The sequence below is a fragment of the Tamandua tetradactyla genome, chromosome 6 (assembly GCF_023851605.1).
Source record: "Tamandua tetradactyla isolate mTamTet1 chromosome 6, mTamTet1.pri, whole genome shotgun sequence".
Taxonomy (NCBI): Eukaryota; Metazoa; Chordata; class Mammalia; order Pilosa; family Myrmecophagidae; genus Tamandua; species Tamandua tetradactyla.
The window spans coordinates 164,984,801-165,004,726 of NC_135332.1; the positions used below are offsets into that span (position 1 = coordinate 164,984,801).

Consider the following 19,926-nt stretch of genomic DNA (forward strand, 5'->3'; position numbering starts at 1 on the left):
TAATGAACAAAAGGCTAAGACAGAGATTCCTGCTGCTTTTTTGTTATTCTACAAATATGACTCCATACCTTCTTTGGATGTAGTTCAGTCATTTGAATGAGGCATTAGACTTGATTATTCCCCTAGTGAAATCAAACTTATTGTGATTTAGAAGACCTTAGGTGACATAACTGATTTATTGCCACATATTCAAATAGTTGGATTATTCAAAATGTTATAAGCAGGTTAAATATTATTCACCATTATCACATTATCCATAAAATAGAAGAATTTTTCTTAAAAGAGAATTTTAAAATGCACATTTAAGAAGTTCATGTAACATAGAATGGTATTAAAGTCAGCCCTTCCTTTCCACCATGATCTCTGGTCCTATTTCTCTCAGCAGTAGCTGATAGTAAGCACCCTTTTTAAAAAATGTATCCCTCTATACATTCTTCTACAAAAAGTACAAGTATATATTGCATATGTGCCTATTATTTCTCACCTGGTCAGACTGAACACCCCTTTTATAGAAGTCGTTTTTTATGTACCCTTTGCTGTCATGACATGAAATTAATAAATAATAGTCTTAGCTCCAGTTCCCTAGGAAACAAAGCCTGAGACAAGGATTGAGTGCTGATGTTTTATTTGGAAGGTGCAATCCTAAGATACTGAAGAGAAGCAAAAACGGCAGGGGAGGCTGGAAAGCAATGCAGGGTGCTGCATTACTAGACAGGCCACTGCTTTGTGAAGCTCAAAGAGACAAAGCCAGTTTCTCAGCAGCTGTCTTCTCATCCCCATGGGTTGCCTCTCAGGTTGTATGGTCTCTGGGGAAATCATACCTCAGACTACATGGGAAGGAGGAATTCAGCTGTTTAGCTCCTTCCTTTTATCATCTCCTGTTTGGTCCCACAGGACTTAAATCCCCCACAGTTCTGAGTTGCATCATTTGGTCCTGTTAGCAACTGCTCAGGAAACCAGTTCCCTTGGCAAGCATTGTTTTTTTCCAAGTTTGGAGTTGATGACAGCACCCATAAATTCAAGTATATGTCTTATTAGCCTGGCAACACCAAAGTGAGGAGTTAAGGAAATTCAAGCAACTGGGTGGCTCTAGATGGTAGAAACATTTAAGCCAAACAGAGCCAGCTGTAGTGGTGTCTACAGTTGAGTAAGCAACTCATGAGCTAAGAGATGAGATGATGGCATTGAGGGAATCTGAGGAGATATACAGGCTATGTTCAATACAATAATATAGTTTACATACATTCAGGATTTTTTAAAAAAAAAATATTTCATTATGGAGAAGCTATGGTACAATTATACTAGAAAACAAAATGGAGTAGTTAAATGTTTGACTCGTACCTAGATTTGCCACGAATGAAACATATTTAAAAGTAGTATGATGCATTAAGTAAATGTTTTGTATCAATGATTCAAGTACCATGTACAGACTCAATATTAGTGACTTATTTTTACAAAATGTGGACAACTCTTGATAATGCAGTAAGCAAAACTTTCAATCACTTCCATATACATGGTAGTTGCATTTCTAGAAAATTCAAAATATGTTGAATCAGTCAAAAATGTTTCCATATGTAAAACAGAGACAGGGTCTAGGCTCAGATAATTCTAAAAAGATTTTTCACTCACATGGATGTCTCAATGGACGCTCAAAAAATTGTGTGGTTCCATTTGATGTAGAGATTGTCATCACATTACAAGAAACCTACCAGCTCTGGCTCTTGTTCATTAAATTCCAGTTCATTAAATTCATTGCAACAATCAAACAACACTACCACAAATTTCCAAAATTCCACACTTTTTTTTAAAACAAATGAAATTATACATACATTCATACATATATATATGTACACACACTCAATCTTGAAGAATTTGCACTTGGAGATTTTGTCCTTATTAGCACTTACAGATGGATGATTCTTTCTAACAGTTGCCCAATAGTCTAATGTATGATTGTGGCAGAATTTACTTAGTTGTTGATGGTAGTATTGATGTTTTCAGCTTCTTATTGTTAGAAACAATGCTGCAAAGATGATCCTTATGCATAAGGCTTTATGCATTTGCACAATTACACCTCTATAATAAATTCCCACAAACCAAAGGGTACATTATTTTAAAATTATTGTGGCTATTGCCTAGTTGCCCTCCAAATTGTAAATTCTACCTACTCCTGAGTCTATAAATGCCTATTTTCCCATCACTTTCCACCACTAAGTATTACAGAAGGTTTTGATCTTTGCCATTTGGCTCTTTAAAGATGGAACTGAGAAATTTTAAATATCTTATTTAAAGCCATTTTCAGATCCTTGTCCTTTTATACAGGCGATTCAGCTGGTTCAAGAATCAACCTTTCATTTTAAAAGAAAAATCCATATACATGATTCTCACCAAACTATTAATCATAGTTACTTTGAAGAGATATGGGGAGGAGAAGCATGAAGGAAAGGAACAATTAGAGGATGGTAATATTATCTTATACACTATATAATGTTTGGTTTTTTACATGTATGTATTTCATAATTTCTAGATAAAAATACATAGAATACTATTTAGAAGTAAAGCATCAAAATAAAATGGCTACCTACCTCCCATTTTTCTTCTAAGGATATTACAGATTACGCTGAGGATTCTCATCGGATTATAAAGAGGCTAAGAGAGGCTTTCCCATTCCCAGAAACCCCATCCCACTTCCTCTAATCCTTTTTAAAAAATCCTATGATAGAGTTTTGTAAGTAGAGTGACCATATAATTTACTCTATATCTGGACACTTTTTGAGAGTGAAAGAAAAGCTATTAATTATTATTCTGGGACAGCTTGAGTGAACCCCTGCTGTCTTGGGCAACCAAGTCAGTGGACATCTGACTGGGTCTTAAAAACCACATTACCACAAGTGATATTTAAGGGGACTTAGTCTAGAAAAGAGAGATATTCCAGAATAGGAAACCTGAATTGGGACAAAAGAGGGTTTTTTTTTTAACCAACTGCTAATTTGTCATGTGGAAGAAAGATTAGACTTTTCAGTGTTCTGTAGGGTAGATCTAGGGCTGAAAGTTAGGCAGATAGAAGTTTTGGCTTTAAGAATGTAAGGACTTTAAACAACCCAGCTGCACCTGCCTGTCTCAGGACCTGCCTGAGAAGCTAGGTACTCCTTCTCCATAGGTGTACATTTTCCATTCCAGGTGGGATGAGCACCTGCCAGGGATTGCCAGGGATGCTCAGGAGGATATTCCTGAGTCTACTGGAATACGCAAGGTGGATGTTTCCCAAATTGTCATATCCGGATTGTAGTGTATGCGAGATAACCTTAGGTGACACAAACAATTGTTAATTTTTAATTGCATATATTCATTTTATATGTATAAATATTCATTTTATATGTATACATTATGTTGCTGTATTACCAGCAGATCATATTGCCTAAATATTAAGATAATATTTCTAAAATTATTAATAAATAATGATACAGATAGTGTGTGAATATGGCAAAAATCACAGCAGTGGGAGGATACTAATGACTGAACTTTGGGCAGCAACGTGCCTGATGACCTCCAAGGTCTCATCGTACCTGAGATTATTCAGTGCTAAATCTAATCTTAATACTGTTTCAAATAGTAGTCAATAAGTTTCACAGAGTAAAATACCAGCCTGTATTCTATTTATTACAAAGGAATTTAAACACAAACCAAGTTCTAGTATAACAGAAAATTTGAGTTTTTGGAGCTTGGTTTACAGGTCAAATCCCATGAAAACTGAGTTAAAAATGAGAGTCATACAGCTTAGTGAAGATCCTCCTTGAAACTATATTACACTTAATAATTTCACGTCAATAATACTAATATTGAGGGAAGTCTATCAGAGTTTGCTGCAGTGGGGTCAAATCTGTAAAATATTATGTGAACTCGGAAAAAAATAGGTGCACAAAAAAATTGCTAGTTGCATCCTTTTTACATATTAGCACAATCTAAGGCCGATCTTACAGGACATAAAAATAGTAGGATGTGTTGCCACATCCCCAGAGCCTGCTGTGACTATCAAGAGGCCACCAGCCAGTCAGTCTGCCATATTTTTGTAATGTAAGGTAAATGTCACTGCAAATCAGAGGTGAATATTTATTTAATTGACATATAAATTTTGCATATTCATTGGGGTAATAAACACAGGCACATTTTTCCTTAAAATGCAGAGTAACATTCAAAAATCTACCCCCAGCCCACTCCAATCCCCTCAAGATGAAATAGGTTATATTTGTCAAACAAGGGCCTGAAAAGGGCCTGCCTGTTGATTTAGGAAGGGTTGGTCCTTCTGATCATTTAGATCAGGCTTTCTGACTTCAACCAAGCAGAGTCAACAAGCTTTTGGACAAAGAGCATGCCTGTTTCAGCATTTTAATTCCATCCATTGACAGAATTAATTAAATGCCTCTGCCTGGGTACTTCTCACTGGGCTTGTGGTCTTATTTCTCCTAATTAGGACAAATCAGAAAAAGTTGATACCTATAATCCTATTGGCCTTGTTTAAATTCCTATGAGCTGGTTTACAGAGATTCCACCACCACACCAAAAGGCCCCCCAACCACATCTACCGATGAATGGGCAGCTTCCCACAAAGTACAGATTAAAACATTATCCATTTGCATAGCTTTTCATTTAAAGATAAACTTTTGCAAATTTAATAATTCATTGATTCAGGTAAGAAACAGATAGCACAAAGAGCAAATGGAACAAAAACAAATTCCCCAAAATGGCCCAGTTGATTCACTGACTGTACCCAGGCATAATCCAAATTTATGAGTTTGTGTTGCACTAACACATCAAGGCAAGATTAACATCTACAGTGTAAGATCATTGTAACTAGTTGAATTCAAAATGAGAAAAAAATGAGTATTTGAAATTGATTCATCATAACCTCTCTATTATGATATACTTTAACTTGGAGAAAAAATACGATACAACTACATAATTATCTTAGTAAAATTTTCTATTTCTTGCTATCAACAGATTTTAGTTTTCTTCAGAAAATGCATTCATTTTATTCAAATATATTTTTTCTAAAATATAAATATTTCAATTAGATTTTTATAAATGCAGAAAATGTAGTTTCTGTTGACCCCTACCCAGATATAAATCAGTCCAAAACTAAGTGATGAAGAAATAATATTTGTAATTATGATATTTAAATTTTTCTATAAATATATAATAGGATCGCTGCAACTTAATTATGAGCAATTAACTGACTTCATGTAGTACTGAGCACCTCTGATTACATATTGTTGAATGACACTATTGGCATTAATGTATATATTTTTAAACGTTATTTACAATACACAAGTGTAACTATCTTGTATAATAACATTCCAGTGATTTTGAAAATATTTTATGAGTCAGTATAATTTACAAATGCATCAAAGCAATCCTACAGTATTCAGGCTGGGACTTCACTCTTCAGCATTTTAGAGTAGGAAATACTTAAAGAAAATAATGTTTAAGCTGCATTTTCCAATGTTTTGTTTTTTTTTTTAAAGCACTAGCTGCACAAAATGCTCCCTCTGAAAGAAGTTCTTTCAGAGAGGTAAGTGTGGGGAATTGCAAACAACATCTCCCTTTGAAGAACCACAATGTAGGTTAAAGTCTTTGAGAGGGCCTGTAATTTTGAAATCCATGTAACATTTTAACTTTGCATTTAGCAAAGTTGTTTTGACTGCCAAACCTTTTGTTTTACCCCTTTCCCACAAAACACCCACTCATCAGTGCCCCTTGGAACTAGTGTTACATGATACATACTTGGGGAACACTAAACTAAAATGAAAGTTTGCCATTCAATACATAGTATGTCTGAATGAGCAAAACCACCTTCATTGAAAACAATTTCATTTTTTAAAGCTCTTTGCATAGGTTTTTGCTAAATTATGATTCTGAAAAAAACATGCAATTCTAACCCAAAATATCTATGTAAACTGTAGGGGAAAGAAGTGTATGTAACAAATGCCTTCAAAAATTCTAGAGCTAACTGTCAAGATCTGAGAAAAGTGATTCCAAAATCAAATAGTGGGCATAATTTTTAGTGAATTAATTTTAAAAAATTAAAGCAAAAGCATAAATCAGTACATGCTCTGTGCTGTTTGAAAATATTCCTGTAGAAAAATATCAAGTCATTATATTATTTCCCTGGAATTCCGAAAAAGCTGCAGATGCTATCAATAGATATGATATGCTCACAGCACTGAGTCGCTACGTAAACGCAGCATCATGCAGAATTAAATGAGGCTGCGCTATTACTTTTTCAAAAATGCATGCATTCAAGCACGGGCAGAATCAAGGGTCAATAAATTGCTTAATAATTCCACTGAAAAGCACAAAGTGGATAATTAACCCCAACCACGTGAGTTGTTTTATATATGTGTGTATACATATAAATCAAAGGACAATCCTTTTAAAAAATACTCATAATTTGCTTCCTATAAGGTTTCAGTCCATTTTCACCTGCTAGCGTCCTATTCACTGTCTTGGCTGTAAGACAGCATACCTCGGTGTGAGTGGTATGAATGTAGGTCCAGAATTCATCATCTTTCATGCGCACAACTCTGCAATGTAAGCAGTTACTTTGGCTCAGATTCTACCCCATTTATGGCTCAGATCAGTATCTGACGCTTTATTTAATTCCTGCTCAGCGTATGCTAATGAGAACACTTCAGAATCACTCTACATCGCTGAAAGATAACTCATGAAAAAAAAAAAGGAACCGCTGCCATTCTGAAATAAAAGGTGGGTTTCTGTTTGAAGTACTTTTTCTTTCCCTACCACTGAAAGTCAGCTGTATCAGAAGTAGGAAATAAATCATGATAAAACAAGGGAACATTGTTACTGGGGGAGGAGAGAGGCACAATGTCCATTTCTCATCTATCCAGCCCTTGCTTACCTGGGTGCACCAGTTGCCTAGGAACTGGCATGATTAAGATCTGCGCATGCTGTTCTAAGGTTCATGTCCTTGGCCGCCACTATTTAAAAGCTATGCTGGGTACTTCCAATCGCCCTCACTGCATTAGCCTTTCACTGTTCTCAAAAGACACTTTTATTCTGATAGTCCTCACGGTATTTTCTTAGGGTCCCCTTGTAGCTGCTAAAACTGACAGAGAAGTCTGGGGCAGTCATGCAACTCCTGAGACCTAAAGCTGATGGTGGCAATGCTTCCCCTGGTGCCCTGCTCACTGTTATACTCTCTGGGGGTGTTGCAGTCCTCTTTCTTCAAAGGCAAGTCACCTCTCTATTCAGGCCACTAAGCCCAGTCTTGTAATCTTAGCTGACAGGAAGGAATGAATGATGAAAACAATGGGCTTGGGGCAGGAGTGAAGGTCCAGTTGCTGAAACGAAAAAAGAAGGAGCAAGAGATATTTAAAATTAAAACCTGATGCAAAATAGTGATTTACACATCAAACAATTCTATGCACTTTTGCTTTTAAATGTTAGGTTTTTCAGTGTTTATTGGAGCAATTACGCTTTTAAATCCTCGTCCCCCAAATGAAATAAAGGGACAATGTTTTGAACTTCTTCCTTACATCTCATTTATCTTTTTTTCCAAAATAGATTCTGTGAAATTTATATGTACCCATACCATAAATATTGATGTTGCCCTCCTTGACTGTCTGAGCATTTATTTTTGGTACCACAAGAGTGATATTTATTTATGGAGGATTTAGTGCAGCAGGAAACAGCCCTAAATTTTACATTTGAAGATTCGGTTTTGAGTACTGGCACTTACACCTTTTGGTCTTGGACATGTCACCAAAATTGTTCTGAGCCTCATCTACCTCGCAGGGTAATGGGCGTATTAACTGGGACACCGTGAACATGCCTTGTAAACTGTAACACTATACAAGACAGAAGCAGCTGTGTTCTCACTGCCCTTCCCTCTTCAATTTCTGTGAGCAAGTCCCTCACATCTCTGTTAAGGCAGCGTGGAGAGTCATGTCGTGGCTTCTTACAGAAAGCATCGAAGCTATCCTACGGTATTCAGGCTGGGGCTTCACTCTGAATACAAAGGGCCAGGCATGAGAGCACTCCCGAAGTTGAATTTTTTCATCTGACCTAGTTCAGGAAAATTGGGGGAATTGTTTCCAGTACTCTTCTGCTGTCCCCAGTTCTATTCTGATGCTCACACTGTTGGGGATTACACACTGAGTGTGTAATCCAATCTACCAAAGTTAAGACTGTTTTCCACAGACACTATGTTAAATACTCTGTATAAACTATCTTATTGAATTGTTATCAATCTCTATGAGTAGCTGTTGTTATTATTTCTGTTTTTGAGATGGGAAAACTAAGATTTGGAGAAGTTATAAAACTTCCTGAGATCAGTGATCTTAACAATAAATTGGACATGCGGTCTATCTGATGCCAGAGCCAGGGGCCTAACTATGGCGTTATATTTCTGCCAACACAAAACAAACTTTTGGAAGTGGCCTCAAAGATTACCTAGTTCAGTCCCTTTTTTTTACAGATGCGGAGACGCCGATCCAAAGAAATGAAAGGACTTGCCTAGGACTCATCTCTGCTCGTTTCCTCCACACTGGGAAAACCCCTGCTTCCTGGGACTGCTTAACTACACATTAGAGGAGAAGGGTCTGAAGTTGACTGATCAGTCTAATGTACTGGCAGCAAAAAATTTGTCCCTCCTAAATCTTCCAAGTTAATCATAATTACAGACAGAAAGGCTGAAATTTAGACATGCTTTTCTTCACAGGCAAAAATAGCCTTGAATTCGTAAGCCAAGAGTAAAGCAGGGCACTGATTCTTGGTCTTTTCCACTTTGCAAAGGAGTCGTCACCTTTAGGGAAATAGTACATCGTTGGTGACTGAAAAGCAGCAACTGAACTAGAAGTACTCTTCGGAAACTGAACTTTAAAATCACTTCTTTATTTCCAGCTGGTGCATCAGGCTGAACTTACCGATTGAAACACATAAACAAATAAGCAATATCCTATAAAATTCTGAGGAGTCAGTTTAAAGGTTAGAAAAATGGCTAGCCAGAAAGAGTTCTCAGAACATGAATGCAGAGTCGATTCCATCACGACTGCCCGGCGTGCACCCCTGGTAGGAAACCTGGTCCTGGACTGCTGCTAGCAGAATCGGCGTGAGAGAGAAGATCCTAATGCCCAAGCTTTGCGATGAAAGGCCCCATCGTTCTTTTAAGTGTTATCCTAGCCCTTTCTTTGGGGCAGCCCTGCTGGAATCCCAAAGGGTTTTAGGACAGTGACCAGTCAAGTCCCACAGGAGCGAAGGCCAGCATACCTGTGGGAAACGGCAGGGGCGGGGGGAAGGAGGGCCTGGGAAGGCCAGGAGCTGAACTGAAATGACCGCTTTGTTGGTGCTGGGGTTGATTTGTAGGCTGTACGGCGGAGGGCACGTTTCATTCTTTTTCCATGTGAGTGTCCCCTTAGTGCGGCACTGTGTGTTGAATGTTTTTATTTGTTTGTTTCTGTTGGTTTCTTTTGTTTGTTTGTGAAGTGCATGGGCCAGAATGGAGAATTCTACCACTGAACTACCTTGCCCAGTTTTTTTAAACTGACATTTATCTCTGTGTTTTGCATATTCCCCAGCCCTGTTATCAAGTGGAATTCAATAAACATTTGACTACTAACCAGGTGACTAGGGAGGACCTAATCAGAGATTAGTTATAATAAAATCAAGGTCCTCTTTGAAGTTCTACAGTTCCACAGCTTAAGAGAGATGCTATGTCTTCCAGAGAAATGTCAAAGAACTACACTTACTAGAAAGGTAGGAAAATGTGCAATTCTCACCCATATGTGAAAATGGAATAATACAATTTTTTCATTATGACATGGAATGTTTGCATTGATATAAAAAATATAAATATTATCTTAAGTGATGATTTGCTAATTTTTCTGGGCATTATTTGACATTAGTGTAAAACTTCTGTGCTCTTGTCTTACCATCTCTGCACCTGAATAGAGTGAACAGTTTCTCCTGTTTCTGGGTTGCCCCTTCTACACTCTTTCTTGTCCAGTTCTTTACATGCACAGTGCATCCCTAACACCCAGCACAATGTCCGGGTTAGATTAGATGCACATTACTTTTTAAAAATGAATGGTATGTTCTGGAACTGACGGGAACTCTATTTTATAAGAATTTAATCCTGACGTTCCAATTGATTCTTTCCTTTGATTCAAATGTTTACGATGTCTTCTAATGGGAACGTTGAAGCAACTGGATTTGATCACCATTTTTTTAAAGGACCAAATAACACACAGGTCTGCAATTATTTTGTTAATAGTCAAATGCTAAGTAAATGTACGGGGGCTTTTGTAATGCTTGTAAATCATCATGGGTAAGTTGTGCAATGAAATATATGGAATCACCCTGTCTGGGGAGAAAAAGCATACTTACAATCTCTCCATCTTTGCCTCCAAAATCTAAACACAGCATCCTGATCCCATCATCTGAAGACATTTTGAGCTTTTCATAAGGAGACTGTATGATTGTTTTGGGAAAGGCACCTTCCTGTGGTTCAGTGGTAATAGAAAATCCATTTTCATAATGTATGGTCAAACGGCACTCCTGGTTTTTATAGGTGCAAGCTGAGAAAGAAAGAGAAGCATAAACCATGGAAGTCAGTCCATTGTCTCAGGAACTGAACACTTTAAGTCTACTCATTCCCGGAGGCCAGTCATAAATATCTTACAAAAATTTTTTTAAAATACTAAGTGTCCATGAAAATATTCTCCTTGGATTTATTTTGATATTGTTCTCTAACATACCCATGGAACTAAGGGAAAAACACTGAAACAAATTCTTTTGAAAATTCCTTCTGCTGGGATTTACTGAATTTTATCTGAGCTCCAGCCCTGATCTGACCGCCTGACAGCACAGAAGCAGCAAGTGCACTTGCCTTCCAGCGGCCAGACGGGCCCTTCCTCACGACAGAAAATACCTGACTTCTATGTTGTCATCATCGGCATCCTCACCATCACACACACACACACACACACACACAAACACACGCAATGTCATGACCACAACCTGGTGAACAAAGTGAGCATCCCCCCATCAAGGTATCAAAGTTAACAACTGTAACATACCTAAGAAATTAGGATGGCGTAGTCTAAAAATAATCTAATTTTTAATTTAAAAAAAGTCCAGCAATGTTTGGTAAACTGAAAGGGCTGCTCTTTTGATTCCCCTGATGGCCTCAGGTCCTGGAGAAGCTGCAGCTGCAGACAGGTTTCAGATGTGGCACCTCCCAAGAAGGATGCCGTCTCCTCCCCCTGCCCAGGGGCATCCTGCGGCCTCAGGTGTCCAGGTGGGGCTCTCTGATCCGAAAGGACCAAACTAAAGCCTCTGGACCAGGTAAGGCACCAGTTTTTATATGCGATCCTCCTTTTATTCAGGAAGAGAATAGTGCTTTAAGCTTGGGAGCTGGACAGGGTGATTATCACTGGAATCCTAGCTCCTATTAAGGAAGACTTGTGAGTTTTTAGGGAGTATTAAATAACAGATTGGGTTTTTTTGCCTCACAAAACACCACATTTAATAGACCTTGGCAAGTAAATGGGCTCAGGTCGCCATCTATATTTGAAAGATCTTTAGGGAAACCAGGACGCTTTCTTTGCTGGGGTGGGGGTTGAGAGGAAGACGAGGGGGAATGAAGAGCTCAGGAATGACTGACTGAGAACTGATACTGTGATCAGATTGGTCGAGTTGTGGGCAGCACATATAGTCTCCATATACTCACAGAATGAGGTGGCTTCTAATTGAAGGCCTGGCTAAAACAAATGCTCCTTCCCGCGACTCACCGCAGACATCTTTCAACTTGTAGCCAAGGGCTGACATTTTTCAACGATGTACTCGCTAACAGGTTGCTGAGCCCTTGTGGACTTAGTACATCGAAAGCTCTCTGCGCAGAGATGCCTAGTTCTCCGCCTTGCATCTGAGTATGTCTCACCACCTGCAGAGTAGGTGAACTGACTCCAAGCACGGTTTTGTCTTCCTTCCTCTAGGTTTGAACTTTAAAGCTATGCCATCAGATATTCCGAGTGAGCTGACAGATGATCATTTTCATTCTAATTTACCTCAAACGCCAGTCATGGCCTTTATATAATGGAATTGGTTCTCTGAAGATGTTCTCAATCTACACAGGATAACCTGACCACATTATCAAGTTAATTGAAGTTCTGATTAAAACATAACCCTTTCCCCCAACTCTCAGCAGCCATCTTTCAGTTTGTAACTGGGTTGCACCTTCAGCCATTTCCATTATTTCTTCTTGTTGGTGGGCTTTGCTCTTTGAACTGTCTGTTCTTTGGCATTCAGTTCAACTTATTCTAGACCTTTAGCATAGCTTCTGTTTATCTGATCATAATTTTTTCAGCTGTTGCTTTTCTGGTTCTCGTCCTGCCTATATGGAACTTTTTTTTGAAGAGGGTCTCCCCAGATATAATTGACCACAATTGGATTTCCCCAGACAAGGCAGGCCCAGGTCTCAGGCGGAGGGTGTCATCAGTATCAAGTTTCCCAGTGGATGATACCGAGAAAGTCACCAGACTTTCCTCTGGAGCCTCTGGACTCGGAGCTTCTCCTGTCCTATTCAGAAGGTGGTGCTTGTCAGCCCGCAGTCCCCACCGGCCGGACAGCAGTGTCTTTAATTCTCAGCAGACCCTGTCCCTGCCAAGGGCACGGCTGACACAGAAACTGAGGAGGATGGCAAGCTTAGGCTATTTCTGATTCCCAGCCCGTGGTGTCTGTCTGAATTCTCTGAAGGAGAGCTGCCACTTGAGCTGGGCCCTGCCTCCCCTTTTCTTGGGGAAGATATGCTCTTTAAGGAATTATGTCCTACACTTGACTAGTTATTTTGTCTCTCAGACCTATCTTAACTCCACTCTTGCCTGGGTCAGCACTGACAATTGGAAATGTGTGAGGCTTTTTCTGAGTAGCTCAGAATACTTTAAAAGAGAGAGAGAGAAAGAAATAAAATTCCTTGTCAGAGCCAGTTGCCAGCACCCAAGGTTTGCCAGCCAATAGCCATAACTGGTATCTACATTTATGTACCTCTTTTCTTGAGGCCCAGCTGTTTTCCTGTATTCTGAGCTCAGCCAAATTTAAAAGCCTCCTGCTTTCTTTCTTCACTAGCTCCTTCTCTTCTCTGCTGGGAGAGACCTCAGGGTTACTTTCCTGCTTTCTCTGGATTTATCTGTGTGCTCAGATCTTGTATTCAGTAGTCAAAATTTGATCATTAAAACTGCAATTGGTCCTTGGTTGAGCTACCTTCCCTTACTCCTAGTAGAGGCTGCTTCTCCTTCCCATGGGGAAGTGTCTGCAATAGCCTGCTGTGCCAGTGGAAGAAAGGCACCAGCCTCCACAATGTGGAAGCTTTATTTACAGTTCTGTGCTGTGATCTCAGCCCTACCACCCATTCCAGACTAAAGTATGATGTGTGTCCAGTCACAGATGTCCCCCAAACAAGTGTTCCACACAGTTCCTGGCTATTTACTAGCTGCCCTTAAGAGCTATCTAAATTCCACACCTCCCTATGCCTCCATCTTGCCCTGCTTCTTTCCCTCTTAATTCTTGACAAGAACCCTATGAGGTATGTACTGGTATGTCCTTCTTTTTACAAATGAAAAAGACTAAGATTTAAACAGATTACGTAATTTGCCAAAACTCTTACTAGAAGGAAAAAACTAGAGCCAGAATTTGAATCTAGGACTATGTGACTTTAAACCATCACTCATGACTATTACCTTTACTGCTTCCTCAGACAGAAGGAAATGAAAGAACACGCAAGAATGCATGATAGAAGCAGGCAGACAAAGAGTATAATATAAGCAGCTGCCCTAAGAAGGTGAAAGTTGTATTTACTGGAGGAGAGTTATTGAGGATTCTAGCTACTATGTCACAGGATGGTATCCACAGAAGACCTGGGAGAAGTTTTCCTGTGAACTCAATCAGGAACAAGTGTATTTTAGACACTCTTAATTGTGTGTTGTGCTGGCTGATAAAGAATGCCAGGTTAAACATGGTATTCACCTTAGCAAAAGTACAATATCTTAAGGCATGTATTTTGCTTACTAATGCTTAGGTTTATTTTACTTTTCCTGTATCTTATTTTCCCTTTGTGCATTTAAAAAATTTTTAATGATCTATATCAATTTGTCTGTCTATCTATCATCTGTGTTATCTGTCTATCTATCTACTCATCTATAGTAACTGTTTTGGAGAGCAGCATGAAAAGTATTCATCGCAGCACCCTTAGAAAAACTGGTGTCTGTGAATCACAGGTAGAATAGCTGGAAGTCCCAGGTATGTGAAGGTACATAGTGGACAGAGAATGGATGTTAGAGGAGCACAACCTAGCGTTAACATCAGCTTTGTCTTTATTAGTTGTATGATCTTGGACAAGTTACTGCATCTTTCTTAAGAAATTTGCTTCCTGATCTGTAAAATCTTGTTTACAAGGAAACTGTGAGGACTAGTTGAGTTAAGGCAATATTATTGAAACTTTTGTGATCATGACCCACAATAAGATGTTCACTTTACATTGTGACCCAGCACACACACACACACACACACACACACACACACACAAGAATCAAAATTCCACAAAATAATATTTACACTGATATTTTTTATTCCATTTTATTTTATTTTTGAAATGCTGGTCTTGCCAACACTTATTTGATTTCAGGCACCATGAAAGGACTGTTTCTCACAGAAAAACAGTTGGAGGTGTTATATAAAATTCCTGGCATATAGCAGGTGCTTAATAAAGAGTGATTCTTGCTTCTATATCCATATCCCATTTCCACCACTAACTAGTTCTTGCTTAGCACTCCTCACAGATGTGGAGGGCCCTCATGTGGCACTCCTTCCATCCCACTGCATTCCTACCGTTTTTCACAGCCTGGCTCTCCGGTTTTCTGATCAATTCTGAGAGTTGTCTAATATCGTTCCAAAAACAATTATTCTCTGATAAAGTATGCAGAATCAGTTTCTGTTGTTTTAATAAGAATCCTACCAGTACACGTCTTGCACGTCATCCCTCTAAGAAGTCACCCAAGGGTTACAGTTAAGAAAATGAACTCTTACTAACCAAGTTACCAATTTTCTAGGATGAAGATAGGATATGGCTTCTTACTATCAAACTTAGATGATTTTTTAGTAGGGCACATGGTGTATTAATTTAGAAGAATTAAATTAACTAATGAACTTCAAGCTCCTGAAAAGACCAGCAATGGAAACTACTTTGAGGCTAGGACAGAGTAGAGGATATGTCCTTCCTATAAAAAAGTAGCATCGGTAGCCCATAGGCAGGAGTACTTACCAGTAGTGATTTCAGTGATGAGTTCAGCTGAGTTGTGGCAACCCTGTACTATGCTCCTTGTCCAATGGGAGAGGTCCCTGCTAATCTCTGCCCTGAAGATGTGTGTTTCAATGCCTTGCCTCGTACCAGTTCGTGTAGCAAAGGACAGATCCACACCAGCCTGGGGCGATCCTTTCCCAGGACCTGAATGGACCAGCCTAGAGTTAAAAAAAAAACCAAAACAAACAAACAATAAACATGCTTCAGTTAGACATTGCTACCTATCATAACTTGCCAAACCCCAACCAAAACTATTCCTGCCAATTCTAAAAAATACATAGGGTGTTATACAAAATTCTACAAAGGTTCCATGCACTACAACCTCCAGATGGGTCCTTGGATCAAACAGGTCCTGAAATGCAGAGGGCCCAGACTCTCCAGAACATCAGCTAGTTCCATCCCCCTATTCCATATTATCAACAGCTCCTTCCAACATGAAAAAGTTAGAATGGGCATACAATACCCCCTAAAGAGAGGGAGAAAGTTCAAAGGTAATGGTGGAGTTATGCAGAGGAGGTAGGGTTTAACAAATGAGCGTGATTGCTGAATCATTATATCAATATTTCTTTTAGTCACCAGTATCTTAGAGCAGCTAGAAGAAAAAGCATAAAATTGTGGAATTGTAACCCATACCAAACTCTGAAATTTGTTCTATAACTAATTGTTGCAGTATGATTTGAAATTTACTGTTTTTTTGTGTGTGTGCATATGTTATTTTTCACAAAAGAAAAAATCTATTGCAATGATTAATGCACAGCTATAGGATGACATTGTAAACCATTGATTATACATTTTGGATGATTATATGGTATGTGAATATATAATATATAGCAATAAAAAGTTAGCTCATTAGTCATAACAAGATAGAAAAAAATTCATCAAAATAAAAACTATTTTATCCATCTGTCAAATCACTTGTAAAAGCTCACACTGGTGATTTGCTCTCATTTTCTAATCTGGAACCAAAGGAATCCACTCTACCCTACTGCTTACCTTGGCTTCTCACCATTTCCTCCACCCAGTACCTCCCCAATGGGCGAGTGAGATTAAGACAATGTCCAAGAACTGTGCATATGGCTTCATATGCAGAGGAGTTGACTGATATGACTTTAACTTGTACAGATTCAACTATTCTTACTTGGCCAGGAAGAAAAAGAAAAAAGTAAATGAGAGAACAATTAAATAGTATGTAAATTTCTCCCCATTGTTCATTTCTGAGTATATATATGTCCCAGTACGAGCATGATTCTATAGCTTCATGGGTTTAGACTTGGCCCCCCAACCCCACCCCACCTCCATCTCTTGGAGTTCAGAGCATCTGGCTGCACTGAATATACTTCAAGGCATGCACATAGCCCCTAAATGCAAGTAAACTGCCTAGGACCAACTGTGGGGCTCAACCTGTGTTAAAACTTGAGAAAGAACTGGCGATGCGCGACTTCCTGAGAAATGGTAGAGAACTGCACTTTATGGGAGATTTAAGGGATTTTGAAGAATGGCTTTTACTACACACAATTTTCACACTGACTTCAGAACTTGCTCTCTGCATAAAATGTGACTCTCATAGTAAATCTTTTTTGAAAGCCAGATTTAAAAAATGAGGAATCGAAGTGCTCGGTGCCACTTTTTGAGCAGGTACTGCCTCCTCCTTCTCACTTGCCCCCCTAGATCTCTCATGCCCAGTCCTTCTCCAGGGTTTTTCAGCCTCCTTTCGGGAGAGACTCTCATGTCAGTAATTTGCAGGGCACAAAGGCATACTTTAGTAAATGTTACTTCTCTCCAGGGTATCTGCATTTTCAGCCTTATCTTTTTAATACAGAAAGAAATAAACACTTTGCCATTTGCTAGAGAAATGCTAGGTGTCTTTGAGAATGACTTTCTCAGGCAAAGAGCTTGTTACCTCCAGATTAAAAATTGCACAAAAGAAATCCAAAAGCTCATTTTCTTTTTTCTTTCTTTCTTTCTTTTTTTTTTTCTGTGCATAGGCAGGCACTGGGAATTGGGCCCCGTCTCTGGCATGGCAGGTGACAATTCTACCTGCTGAGCCACTGTTGTACTGCCCTCAAAAGCTTATTTTTTTTTTTGTAAACTTAAACACTGTAGACAAAAATTACTCAGTGAACTCAAACATACGGCAGCCTATGGAGTTTCTAGCAAAGAACCTGTTACATAACTCTGAAGAACTTTCTTTTACTTACAAAGATGGAATTGGGTGGGAAAAGTGATTTGCAAAGCTTGAAGGAAAAGGCCAGTGGAAAAGCCTTTTGATTGTAAAATTCTTAAAATGTAAAGACATTCCATGAATCTCCTTGAGAGAAGAGTCTAGGACCCAGTGTCTGCTGATTGTGTTCCACACACAGAGATTTAGCCTAGGGAAACTGAGTCTGATTTGCTTAGGACGGAGTCAGGCATTTTTAAATGAGAGGTGAGCAAGAGTTGACAGAGAAGCTGCTAGAAGTTCTAAGGTCAAGATGAGGCTAAAGAAAGAGAAAACCTTTATCAAAAGCCTAATACAGGCTTTAAAGGGGTTAAGAGTCAGATAAAAACTATTAAAAGATAGTACCTCTAACAATCAAGAATTTATACAAGTGTTGTACCCTCAAAGGTTCTGTGTTAAGGTTCAGTTGTATAATAAGAAATATATCTATTTCTGGCTTTTAAAAAACCTAAAATCCATTTCAGTTTTGTACAGCTGGCAGGCTGCGTGGTAAACTGAAAAGAGACATAAGTTTGGGAGAACTGAAAACCTGCATTAGAACCCCATTCTGCCATTTGTTAAATTTTCTAAGACTCATCAGTGTTGTGAAAATTAAATGAGACAATCTATGCATTGTACATAGCACAGAAACTAGCATGTGATTTGAATTCAATAAGTATCATTTCCATACTTTACCTTTACCCTTAGTTTTTCTTATTTTTAAAATATCATTCCAGCTTCATAGGATTAGGATTAAATATAAAGTATATAAAGAAGTTAGTCCAGAATTTAGCACCTACTATGAAGTATTCAACCAAAACTGATTCCTTTAGAAGGTCCCTGGTCAGACTTTTTCTCACTTTCCATCCCCTGAATTTCCATCTAGAGGACACCAACTCTGTCACCCTCCTGGGGCAGCATGAACGTGTCATAGAGGCAGATGCGAAGAGAGAAAAAGATACCCCACTCTCGTGGAGAATGCCATTTTTTGTGTGAAGTTCCTACCAATATTTATTTTTCCTCTAAAGGGAAGATAAAACGGAAGCCAATAACAAGTTGAAAATGTAATTTTTTAGAAAATTACCATTTGGTAACTCTGAGTATGAAGAATGACATTAAAGAGAAAACAACAAGATGTGTGAGCGCCAGTTTTCAGGCTGGCCAAGGCCATGCACGGTGAGGGCTTGGTGGGAAACCCAGTACGTTAGAGGAAGTAATGATGAGAAAGAGCCTTGGAAGGGAGGACTATCCCTGTACTGCCATTAATGTCATCACAAAATTCTCATTGATTCAAAAAAAGGGGGGGGGGGGGGGAGAAAAAGTGGATTTTTTGACGAACCAAGTGTGAATTATCTAGTATTTATATTAAAGAACAAGTTAGTCGTCCCATAAGGAAGAATAGATATCCTGAATTATGTATTCTTTTGAGTCTGCCAATATCGGTTTGATGAAATGTACTACACTATATGTAAACGCTGAGACAAAACAAATTTTCCTGGCCTAATTTATTCTCACTTTCCATCCCCTAAGTTTCCCCCTAGTGTGTGTCCTGGTAACAAAAGGTTATTTTTTCCAGATTGAAAGCAAGTGAACTACAACAGCTATCTACACTCAGCACACGGAAGCACATCCTCTGGGGTGCAGTACACCACAGACCTTGAAAATTATTTTGTAAATACAAACTGAAAATGTGGAGAAATGCACACATATCTGTTGAAAAGTTCTCAACCATGTAAAATAAAAAAAAAAGCTTGGAAGTAAATTCATTAAAATAGAGCTGCTTTAGTGATGATTTCATTTTTTCTTACCATTATTTTTTTAACTTTTCAAATTTTCTCTGATACATATATATATTTTTAAATTTATTTATTAATTAAAAAATTTAACAAACCAAATAAAACATTAACATATATAATCAGTAATTCACAAGATCATCACTTAGTTGCATATTCATCATTTCTTAGAACATTTGCATCAATTCAGTAAAAGAAATAAGACAATAGAAAAAGAAATAAAACGAAAACAGAAAAGAAAAAAAAGGATTATACCTACCATACCCCTTACCTCTTGCTTTCATTGATCACTAGCATTTCAAACTAAATTTATTTTAGCATTTGTTCCCCTTATTAAAGGATTATACCTACCATACCCCTTACCTCTTGCTTTCATTAATCACTAGCATTTCAAACTAAATTTATTTTAGCATTTGTTCCCCTTATTATTTATTTTTATTCCATATGTTCTACTCATTTGTTGACAAGGTAGATAAAAGGAGCATCAGACACAAGGTTTTCACAATCACACAGGCACATTGTGAAAGCTATATCATTATTCAATCATCCTCAAGAAACATGGCTAC

At 38.4% G+C, this 19,926-nt stretch overlaps 1 protein-coding gene across 1 annotated transcript in view; it reads right to left on the reverse strand.

Moving 5' to 3' along the window:
* Positions 1-4,096: 4,096 nt before the first annotated feature.
* SNTB1 (syntrophin beta 1) overlaps positions 4,097-19,926 on the reverse strand; it is a 274,709-nt gene continuing 258,879 nt past the window's right edge. Inside the window, exons 6-8 of the mRNA XM_077167562.1 lie at positions 15,332-15,528; positions 10,402-10,592; positions 4,097-7,358 (exon numbers count right to left, since the gene is read on the reverse strand). Coding sequence (XP_077023677.1) covers positions 7,266-7,358; positions 10,402-10,592; positions 15,332-15,528 — 481 coding nt within the window. The 3' untranslated portion in view covers positions 4,097-7,265. The remainder of the gene's footprint in view (positions 7,359-10,401; positions 10,593-15,331; positions 15,529-19,926) is intronic.